This window comes from Pundamilia nyererei, unplaced genomic scaffold, assembly GCF_000239375.1.
Source record: "Pundamilia nyererei isolate P.nyererei 1_Seehausen unplaced genomic scaffold, PunNye1.0 scaffold00039, whole genome shotgun sequence".
Classification (NCBI taxonomy): domain Eukaryota; kingdom Metazoa; phylum Chordata; class Actinopteri; order Cichliformes; family Cichlidae; genus Pundamilia; species Pundamilia nyererei.
In genome coordinates, this window is record NW_005187440.1 from 2,289,132 (window position 1) to 2,300,951 (window position 11,820).

General features: G+C 40.3%; 2 protein-coding genes across 4 annotated transcripts in view; one reads left to right on the forward strand and one right to left on the reverse strand.

Moving 5' to 3' along the window:
* The window catches only part of LOC102215915 (uncharacterized), a 13,300-nt gene extending 6,593 nt beyond the window's left edge, over positions 1 to 6,707 (reverse strand). The window contains exons 1-4 of the mRNA XM_005730745.2: positions 6,567 to 6,707; positions 3,140 to 3,233; positions 2,827 to 3,001; positions 1,749 to 1,894 (exon numbers count right to left, since the gene is read on the reverse strand). Coding sequence (XP_005730802.1) covers positions 1,749 to 1,894; positions 2,827 to 3,001; positions 3,140 to 3,233; positions 6,567 to 6,580 — 429 coding nt within the window. The 5' untranslated portion in view covers positions 6,581 to 6,707. The remainder of the gene's footprint in view (positions 1 to 1,748; positions 1,895 to 2,826; positions 3,002 to 3,139; positions 3,234 to 6,566) is intronic.
* A 3,258-nt stretch (positions 6,708 to 9,965) lies between these two features.
* Positions 9,966 to 11,820, forward strand: part of LOC102216219 (solute carrier family 35 member E2) — an 8,167-nt gene continuing 6,312 nt past the window's right edge. The window contains exons 1-2 of one of the 3 annotated variants that reach the window (XM_005730746.1): positions 9,966 to 10,037; positions 10,854 to 11,329. In XM_005730746.1, the coding sequence (XP_005730803.1) occupies positions 11,062 to 11,329 (268 nt within the window). In that variant the 5' untranslated portion in view covers positions 9,966 to 10,037; positions 10,854 to 11,061. The other 2 variants (XM_005730747.2, XM_005730748.1) reach the window with 2 other exon arrangements.

Below are 11,820 nucleotides of genomic sequence, written 5' to 3' on the forward strand. Positions count from 1 at the left end.
TTTATATTTTAGCACCTGGCGGCTCTTTTTTACTTCTCATCCGTAAATAATCTGCTCTTTCACGTGATTCAGTTTATTTTGAAAAGTCTCAACAGGATCTTGAGCTTTATTGTAAAAGGTTTATGTGGAACATAAACAAGCGGACACGCGATAGTTTTACGTTGTTGCTAACCACAACGCATAAAAACAGGTGCTTGTCCGTCCATCCTTAGTGTGGTTTTATAAAATATAAGAGAAAGAGAGAACTTTAAGAAATTAATATAGCCACTACAGTGACCATCAAAACGGTGAAAAAATATTGCTGTAAACAGTTTATTTTGCGACACCACTAAACAATCGATAGCGTAAAATGAAACGATAGACGTTTTTATATCGTCATCCGATATATATCGTTATATCGAACAGCCCTAGGCTATACTGGTATTCTCTGTGCCCTGATGAAAAATATTGCCGTAAACAGTGTATTTTGCAACACCACAAAACAAACAATAACGTATAATTTGACAGATGTTTTCATATCGTCATCCGATATATCTCATCATATCGCACAGGCCTAGTTGATAGGAGCAGAAGGAGGCCATCTTTAGGCTGAAAAATCAAAGGAAGCTTTCAGAAAAACTGCAAAAACGTTTGGTGTGTCCTAATCAACAATCGGGCTAACTCTGAGCAACCACCGAAGACAACTAGAGTGGATGATCGCAAATTTTTCCTTAGAGTTTAAAAATAACTTCATAACCTCACAGCAAGCCAAGAACACGCTCAAGAAGATATCACTGTGAAAAGTGCAAACCACTGGTTACACTCAAGAATAAGAAAGTGAGATTAGACGTTGCAAGAAAACATCTAAAAGACACTTTGGACAGATGAAAATATGATGGGAAGAGAAAAGTGTGGAGAGAAACCACTTATGATCTGAAGCGTACCAAATTATCTGTCAAACATAGTGTGGGCATGTATTTCTGTTTATTGATGACTACTGACACAAGGAGTACGATTAATGGAAAAGTGTACAGGGCTGTGCTCTCTGCTCAGATTTAACCAAATGCTGCAAAACTGCAAAATCAACCCAAGAGTTTCTCAAGGAAAAGAAACGAGACATTATTGAATGAACAAGTCAGTCACCTGATCTCAACCCAGCGTGCTTGGCTGGAACAGCTCTCTCCGAGCACGTTTTCGGTTACTGAAAACAAAACTGAAGGCAAAGACACTCACAGCAACTAGCAATGGGAGGGAGCTGCAGTGAAGACTGGGAAGAACATCTGCATTTGGTGATGCTCGTGGGTTCAGACTTCAGGAAGTCAAAAGACATAAAACATATATATCTCAAATTATGTTTGTTTGTCCAATCACTGCTGGGCCTCTTAAAATAGAAAACTGTATAAAACTGGCTGTAATTTCTTACAGTTAATTAAATATTTTGTGAAAAGAAAGCTGAATGAAGTCTGCACTTCAATCACAGGCATGTTAACTGTTTGATTTAAAATCCACTGTGGTGGTGTACAGAGCGAAAACTACAACAACTGTCTCATTTTTGCAGCCATCGGTCAGTCACGCAGGACTTATGGAATATCTTGAAGTTTAATATACTTCTGTCGTGCTAAAGATGTTTTACCGTGTTGTTTTTTTTTACATTTTCTCACATTGCTCATATTAACATTAGTATCTTTTCTGGTTTTGTTCTGCAAATCCAAATCAGTCAAAGTTCTATTTGCTTTTTGCACGAGAAATATTCCCTCCAAACTCCTCACCAGCAGCTCCTGTTGGCCTTTCGTACCCAGCACGGAGAAGTTGACCACCGATCGAATCATCACTACCAGCACGCTGAGCACGAACGCCACCAGCTCCTGTCGGTTCTCCTGCAGCACGCCGCGGATGATGTAGTAGATGCAGAACACTGCAGGGGCCAGACAACAGGCAGAGCTCACATGCAGGACAAGCACTTTGAATAAAGATGAAGTATTTGTACTGTGTGTGCACACCCTTTCTCAATCATATAGCTTAAGGATATAAGTATACGATACAAAGCTTTTAATGAAGCTCTGTGTAAAAAATGTTAATGATCATGAACAAAATCAGTTACTTTGCTACTCTGTTCATCAAACATCTCCTCAGAGGTAACGTTTACTCTGCACTAAGCTCCACAATTTATTTGCTAATCATTGCATTTTGCTTTTATTTCGGTTTTTCACAGCATCCCAGTGTTTGTTGGAAATGACGCTTCGAAAGCGACTTTAACCTCCTAAGACCCAAACTCTTCCATTGCATGTATTTTTAATTTCTCTTTGATATTTGTGCTGATTCGGACCTGATGAAAGTAAAAACAAAGAATTACCTGATGTTTTTTAACCTGATTTTTGTTTCTAAGAAAAATGAGAGCCACATATGAGGATATTCGTTTAAAATTTTGATAGACCAGTAGCAGTATAATGTCCTTGTAAGTGGATATCAGGCCCTTGTAGAGCAAAATTGAGTATTGTGGTTTAAATAACCCAAAATGTGATGTCCACATACGTGGATGAAAGGTCATAGGAGGTTAAGCAAAAGTCACCATTTCCTCAAATCTCTACAAGGCAGGTAGAGAGTGCAGCTCAAGTCATTTTTATGGGAAATGCTTCAGCGAGCTGTAAACCTGAGCTATGAGGAAATAAAGCTAGCTCAGTTGACATAAATCCTCACTGAACACATAAGCCACTGGAACTGGCTCCTTCCACTGAAGTTTTCATCATATGATTGCAACAGAAGAACTTCTGCTTTTTAAAAGGAGGCGGTGGGGGTGATGATGAATGCTGCAAATGTCTTTTTTTTTCTTGCCCTCAACAAACTCACCTATTCCAACTAGCTGGATCAGCGACACTGTGAAGTTGTCCTCATCGGACACGTCCGTGTCCGTGTGCTGCTTGTAGAGGCTGGACACGGTGAGGCCGAGCAGCGCCAGCAGAGACAGTATGGCGAAGCAGAAATAGACCTGCAGCAGGCGCGGCAGCTCCGACCAGCGCTTTATCTGCAACAGCATGGAAAGGACAAAGAATGTGAGACAACCTGTGATAGCCACAACAACAACAAAAAAAATCACAATCAAAGCACGACAGGAATGAAAACATGTGCTTTGCTTCCCGGCACGGCAGCACCAGTATCTCACCGGGCCACATGGTGTCAGGATCAGTTCCTGGTGTCTCGGCCTCAGGTTCGGAGACGGAAGGTCCGAGCCATGTGGCTGGTTGCCCAACAGAGGACTGAGAAAGTAAACAAATTTTACATAACTGCAGAAGATGATATTCATTCAGGTCACTAAACTTAAAAAAAGCACTGCTCACTGATAAAAAGAGAAACTCTAAATAAGCCGGGATCCTTCTTCCTGTTACATGCTGCACATTCAAATACAGAAAACATCCCACAGAGGAGGACAAACATAACAGATATTTATCACAGCAAACATTTGAATGTGTCACTGGTTTCGATAACAACATTAATGATTGCTCGGTGTCACAGTGAAAGCTGTGTCTACTTGTGCATTTCCTCCTACAAAATATCAAAGGTTTTCTTATCAGAGGACCGGATCATAAAATAAATATGTTTGCAGCACCTTACTTCAGCAAATGCTGAGGTCTATAAAAAGGGACCCCAGGAGACGACAAACACACCCCACGTTACATGCGGTGTCCTCCTAAGGTGTGCTCACTGGTAAATTATGATGTGCAGAGAATCCAAAATATCAGAAAATCAGCTGTTCTTACACTGATACACAAAATTGGCGAACATCGAGTTCTTGACAATTGTAGGCGTTCTGCCTGTTCTCTCTAATGTGGCTGAAAAACTGGTAGCTGATCAGTTTGTCACTTCTTTAAACAGCACTTCTTCAGCTTTGCACCCAGTGCAGTTTGGGTTTTGAACCAATCACTGCAGTGATACAGCAAATTTGGGTTTGTTTTTTTTACATAGAAAAGTTAAGAGCCTAATTACACAAAGGGAGCTTGTGTTTTCAGTCTTTGCAAAGCATTTGATAGTGTTAATCATTTCTTTTTTTTCCCCCCTCTGATGTCCTTTGTTGGATTGAATCATGTCTTCTGAACTGCAGTGACAATTCCATTGACCAATAACTGTCATTATAGTTTTCATCAACAGTCTTTTTATTTTGGAGACGAAAACAAGACGATAACTAAATAGAAACTAATGCACGAGGACAAAAACTATGATGAAATGTATTGACACTTTCATCAATGAATTAAAATGAGATGAAAATATTCTGGAGAGATGAGATCCAGTCAGAACTAATTAAGTTGTTAGAAAAGTGGGATGAGTATGAAAGTTCTCCAATCAGAAGTAATCTCTGTGTGTAATAAGGTCAGACACGCACATTCAATCTGCCTCTGGAAAACAGCACTGTTAGCTCCCATGCTCACTGTTTCACATGAAAACACAACAAAATGTCACTGTTTGCGAGGAATAGGAGAGTAGACATATTGACACATTTAGCATTTGATCTCAAGAAAAAAATGACACATTGTAAACTGTGTGGAGCAACAGTCGCTGGTTAAAAATATGAAAAACGTCTCATATAATCAACAATCAAGCTCTTTGTTTACCTGTGGGTGTTCCTCAAGGCTCATTTCTAGATCCTCTTTTTTTCCTTTTGGTATATTAGTGATTTTCAATCTGCTTGTTGCAAACTAGTAGCACGTGAAAATGCTGGTCTACCGTGTCTATTTCAAGCTTTGCCTCTCCAAACGGGAAATGGACACAGATGCAGAAGCTGCAGTAAGTTGCACTGAGTTGCCGTACCAGCACAGGGAGACATTTTATTGCAAGCCAACATGAAAATAATGACGGGAAAGCCCTAAAGCAGACATCACTAACACATTTACATGTACATATTATCTGCCTATCTTAATAGTTACTTAATAGCCTAGCCTAATACTTTCTGGCAATTAAGGACCCTGCTATGAAGTACACTTACACATACCTTCCTTGCTTAGTAACAACTTCTTGGATTTAAATGTATTATCTCCCACTGCAACTTGTGCACGCATGTGCTTTTCACATTTTGAAGAAGAAAATTTGAAATGGACACAGTGGACCGGCGTGTCTATAACATGCTTTGTCGTGATATTGATTGGCTTGTTCTGGAGCTAATACTCTTTGCTGATGATGTTGTTATATATGCATACAGTAATAATGAAACTGAAATGTTCTACCAAACATCCGTGATTTCTTAATTGATATTAATTATTGTATTACTACACGGTCACAGTCTGGCTTTAATACTTTAAAACTATTACAGTCTTTATATAACAGAAGATTGGAAATATTTAATAGAATAGCATTATTGTTATCACTACTGTTTAATTTTACAGAAGCACAGCTTACGTGGCTTTGAAAATCCAAGTATCCAAATTATGTGAAAATTTATAAATAAGACAAATATTCATGTGTTAAACATGTGTTATAAATTTTCACATAATTTGGATCCTCCACCTTTTAGTCATTACCATACTATTAGGGTAAACAGAAAACCAAACTACACAGAATACATACAATATTTTTAAATATCAGTTAAAAAGATGGCCAATCGATAACCAGAATTGCCAGCACTGAGGTGGTTTTATCTTGTTTCTCTTTAATACATCTGTCTAACTTTTCTCCTTTTACATTTCAGTTTACATTCATGCATCCCCAGCAGGGCCTTGAGGTCATGTCATCAGGGCCAACTGGTTGTGCATCATACCAGGCTGAAAACTATACGAGGCAGAGCTTTTGCAGCAGTGGCCCCCAGCCTCTGGAAGTCTCTCCCTCTGAGCTTCAGATCTGTAAACCCAAGGGTCGCTTACAAAATGCAGCGAAAAATTTTTTAGATTTGCATTATTTTATATTTAAGTTCTTACATTGTCCCAATTAAAAATATACAGATAAAAATGCAGAAGTCCTTATTGTTACTGCTTATATAGGTTCTTAAACAGTTAATACAAAGACAGATATTTCCCAGCCAGGTGAAATTACTCCATTGGTTGGGAAACTGTCTAGAAACACCATCTTGTAGACAGTTGATCATAACCACGTGACTTACCAATAATTTCTACAGTTGAGGATTGCAAAACTAGTAATTTACCTTCACACTGAACATGAATCGTGCCCCTTAGTTGGGGCAACTAAAAAGACTGAATGCAAAATACGTTTTAAGCATTAATGTGTCTTTCCTGTTTTGTTCCTCTGGTCGTTTATCTTTGTTTTATTTGGCTTGCATAAATATGACTTTATTCATATTTCTGCAGCGGTTACAGTCGTCCGTGCCAGGTTCAGTCCTCCACATACAGAAGACTTGTTGAACCATAAAGCCTCTACATTAGCTCAGACTCCATATAAAGCTTGTCAGATGAAGACTCACAGTTATAAATAACAATAAATAACCCGTTTATTGATGTTAATGGGTGTGTCCGGTTATAACGAGATAATAAGGTGTACATGTACCAGCTGTCTGATTACATTTTATCACGACACAAAAGCTCGGTGACTAACAGAGAGAGAAATAAAAAGTAACTTTTACAGTTAAATGCACGAATTAAGCTGCTCACCTTATCTCGTCCATTTCCTGGCGGACTACAGCGCAGCAGCTTACATTCCCGAAACCTTTTCAGTTCGTCTCCACCTCCAGCCCACACAACTTCAGTTTCACATTTTGCAATGTAAACAACGGGAACAGTAGCCTGGCTAAATTCTTCTTCTACTGCTTCATTTGTTGCAGCGCGAAAGTGCTGCTGCCCCCTCGTGGACCACAAAGAGGCTTGCACAGATTGATATTCACATTTTCATATTTTATGAATTAAATATATATTTTAATAATTTATATACTCTGCTAGTCAAAAGCTTGGACACATCTTCTCATTAAATGGTTTTTCTTTATTTTTACATTGCAGATTCTTATTGAAGGCATCAAAACTATGAATGAACATATTTAGAATTATGTAGTAAACAAAAAAGTGCAAAATAACTCAAAACATGTTTTATATTTTAGATTCTTCAAAACAGCCACCCTTTGCTTTGATTACTGCTTTGCCATTCTCTCGATGAGCCTCATGAGGTTGTCACCTGAAATGGTTTTCCAACAATCTTGGAGGAGTTCCCAGAGATGCTGGGCACCTGTTGGCCCTTTTGCCTTCACTCTGCGGTTCTTCTCATCCCAAACCATCTCGACAGGGTTTAGATCAGGTGACTGAGGAGGCCAGGAGATCTGGCACAGCACTCCATCACTCTCATTCTTGGTCAAATAGCCCTTACAGAACCTGGAGGTGTGTTTGGGGTCATTGTCCTGTTGAAAAATAAATGATGGTCCAACTAAACACAAAATGTGATGGGGTGGCATACCGCTGCAGTGTGCCTTCGATTTTGAATAAATCCACAACAGTGCCACCAACAAAGCACCCCCACACCTCCTCCTCCATGCTTCACGGTGGGAACCATGCATGTAGAGACCAACTGTTCACCTTTTTTGTGTTGCACAAAGACATGGCAGGTGGAACCAGAGATATCAAATTTGGACTCATCAGACCAAAGCACAGATTTCCACTGGTCTAATGTCTATTCCTTGTGTTTTTCAGCCCACACAAATCTCTTCTGCTTGTTGCTTTTAATTAGAAGTGGTTTTCTAAGACTTAGTCTAAGTCTTGCCCTGTCAAGATGCCAATGTTCACATTTTGGACAGAGAACACAGATGTGAATGGCCATTGTGAGCGACCATCTTTGAACAGAGGGGGTGGCTTACGGCACCAACTGTCTGCCATCTATAATCCAGATTTGAGATCCCTCGCCAGACGCTTTAACACCCACTCACATCCTGGGCCATTTGACCTAAGTAAATAATATGATAGGGTGGGGCTAGGTTTCACCCAAAACCTTGGCTGATTGTGACCCACACCCATTTTCACACCTTCGCTCATGTGATTAGGCATAGGATCAATCAGGGGTCCATGACCTTCTTAGAGACACTCCCAATAGGATTTAAAAATCTTGGACTCTCCATCAATTGCTCTTAGAACTGAAGACGTTTCTCGTATGAGAGGTGAAACGTCTTCAAGGAAACTCAAAGAAGTCCAGACACTTTTCTTTCCAAGCTCCTTAGACTACAGTGACCTGAATGACTGAGGACCTTCACAGACATATTGCCTTGCACTTTGTGAGAAACACCCTTCAATTAGTGCAGGAGCATGAAAGGGAATTAGTAGTGGTTTCTTAGCAGCTATTTGACCATAAAGGCCTGATTCGTGCAGTCTCCTCTGAACAGTGGATGTAGAGATGTGTCTCTACTCTGACTATGTGTGGCATTTATCTGGGCTCTAAATCTGAGGTGCTGTTAACATGCGATTTTTCTAAGGCTGGTGACTCAGATGAATTTATCCTCAGCAGCGGAGGTGACTCTTGGTCTTCCTTTCCTGGGGCGGTCCTCATGTGAGCCAGTTTCATTGTAGGGCTTGATGGTTGACTGCACTTGGGGACACATTCAAAGTTTTAGTAATTTTCTGGACTGACTGATCGTCAGTTCTTAAAGTAATGATGAACTGGTAAGCACATCCAGCAAGAGACTACGACCTCTAACTCATGATTCACTGGAGTGGCCTAGTGTGTGCAAGAAAAGGTTTCCCTCACTTTTACATCACCAACAACCTGGACTGTTTGAATGAACAAGGTGGGGTTCATGGTTTCATGTTGGTTACCATATCCTGTTTGTCAGCTCCAACCCATCAGCTCATTCAGTTCTAAGCTAAAAACCACCAAAACCACAAAAACTATGAAAACTACACATGCCACTGGGCTAGAGTACTACTGATCTTACCACAGCCACGTGTGTTAAAATATAAATCTACTTATGTGATATGCTGATATCCATTAATTACGGTAAGTAGTTGAAGTCATCTCCAGGTCTGATATTAAAGCTGTAAACACCATATATAAGAATCCATTCATGACAAAAAGCACTTTGAGAGCACAAACATCTGCTAATGGAGCTCACTCTCTGTGCAGTATTTACTTTACAGTAGCATGACAGATGTTTACTTTGATTACAGACATTATGGAGGAGTAGGTAATGGGCAATAGATATTGATTTGTAAATAAATGGAAATAAATATCTTATTGTGTAATGTTATACTACAGTATATTTTTAACTAACTGGGCAGCTCATTATTTTTCTTCAAAGGTAAAACACATTTTGGGTTGAACTTGAAAGAAAGGCAGATGTGTAATATAAAGGTGAGCGGTCAAATGTAACATGATATTTGGATGTCAAATATAATGTTGTCATTAAAATCAAAGGCAGCAGAATTTCAAGTACAGTTTTAAAGATAAAAGGCATTTTATGAAAGTTTGACCTTATTTGAGCTTGAATGAGAGGTCAGGGTCAAATGTGACTTGATATTTTACCTCTTTATATGGAAATTTCTTTATGTTGACACCACACATTTGTTTCCTACACACTGTTTATTTCTAAATATGCCGATTTCTCTGTCTTTATTGTCCATCCCGAGCCATCTTGGTAACAGTGCTAGGCGTTATTTGCTTATTGTTTATTTGGTTATTAATACGTCTGTATTAATAGTCACCAATGAAATTAGATTAAAAAATATGTTCTCAACATTTTACAAACTTCACCACGTGTGCTGTTGCAGAAGTCATTCCTCTTGTGCCGACGGAAAGCTGAGAGAATGTATAATGTTTTGACAAGTGTCAAGTGTGACGTGAGCCCCACCGGAAACACGCTGATGGCAGTATGAAATTAAAAGCACAATTTAATTAATTAATTAATTTTTTCTCCAGAAAAAGCCAGGATTTTTTAAAGACTATAAATAAGTTTGAAAAAGACGTTTAGAGAGATATTTATAATGAGACAAACTTGAACTCCTGACCCTCTGGAAGACCGCTGCATTCGCCGCTGGAGATTTTATTTTGAAACTTCTGATCTGTGGCTCTTTCGATGTTACTTGACGCATGCGCATTGTTAGCAACCATGTTTCGAAGCCAGGTGCACAACTGTACGTAACCTAGAAACAAAGGTAAATTCTCTTTAACAGCGGGAAGGGTGTTGCGATGTGGGTGTTGTCCGGTGTGGATGAGAGCGCAACGTCCTCTATGGGTGACGCCGCCTTGTTATATTCAGTGCAGCAGCAACAACAACCAGCAACGGCTGCTAGCTAACCTAAACTTCCTCCTGTGATAAGTCCGTTACCTCGCTGAACCACTGTCTTCTCAGTATTTGTCTGTACAAGCCTAGGCAGTCAGGTTACAGAGAGAGATAAGAGCTGGGTCTTCCTCGTGACGTGATATTTTTGAGTAGTTTTATCTCGTCACTGCGAGTTTCTGCGGGAAGAAGCTAGTAGCCACCCCCAACCTTGTACGTGTCAACCTTGTTTGTGTGTCGTTGGCGGTCCTTGAAGCCTCGCTGTAAGTCAGTGTTATCATCGGTTTAAGTGAACTTTGATCTGGTTTCATTCACCGTCTGTCCTCCGTCCTAGTCCTAGCCACATGTACAGCTGCTCCTTTCACTTGCAGGACTTTAACGCTGAAGGTTAGTCGTGCAAAAATTAATAACATAACAAGCTGATTATATTCATGTTTTCATCAACGGAGGATACAGTAGATACGCGTTATATGCAGTGAATTGCCTTTATGTAACATAACACAGCTTACCGTGTTGAACAGTTTATGAAGTAATTTCACTGTGCACTTGTGTTTCTATATAAACTATTGGAGCAGTGTGGGATAAATGTGCTTTGTTTGGTTTTTAAATTAGGGCACAGCATTACAGAGCAGGGTGATTTATTTAAAGATTTTTTCCCTTCCCTGTGATCTTTCCTTCCCCCCCCCCCCAGTATCTGCAGCAGAGGACTAGTAAGGAAACACCAAAACAGGAAGTGATTTCCAATAGTCACAGCAAGACTGAGAGGTAGCTTGCTGGACATTTCAGAGGATGGACTAAGAACCAAAAAACAAACAAGCAAACAAACCCTAAAAAACTGAGCCACATTAAGAGTCCCCCTTTTGGTGGGGCCCGCGGGGGGCCCTGAGGCAGCAGGAAGAATGCCGGGCAGCAAGCAGCCACTCTGGTGCCTCTTGTCGCCGTTACGTAGCCGCCAGGAGCGAGTGGTGCTGACCCGCAGTGAGAGCCTCCCGGGGGAGCAGGTGCTGAAGATCACGGTAACGGAGACTACGGTGATCGAGGCAGAGTCCGGGGTGTCCAACTGGCGCTCCATGACCTATCTGGGTCTCTGGTACTTCTTCAGCTTCTGCACCCTGTTTCTGAACAAATATATACTGTCGCTGCTGGAAGGAGAGCCCAGCATGCTCGGTAAGAAGTAGTAAAATCATTCTGCTGCTTCTAACACTGATTAACTGCAATAATCACAAGATAAGAAAAGTGCACCTCAGTCATGAATCTTAAGATTAATGAAAAGCCATTGTGATTCAGATTGATGAAGGGCAACTTTCACATAAAACTCAAAAACGGCTTGCTGAGACAATACTTATTGTTTTAGATTGTAAAACTACCAGTGCAGCTGTGGGTAGGTGGTTTGGTGCATTCAAGGAGATTTTAATTTACCAGTAATGAGGACCTGTGTGCAGTGGCGGTCCTAGCCTGTTTGGCGCCCTGGGCGAGCACTCCCTAATTTTGCACTCCAGTATGAACACCCATCCCCCAACCCGAGAATCACCACAACATAACCTAATAACCTAACCTACACCTTAGTTCACAGATTCGCTTTGTCTAGGGCTTATTTCTGGCATTTCACACAACCCAGGATTCAAATCATGAATACATGATGGACTTGGATTTACAAC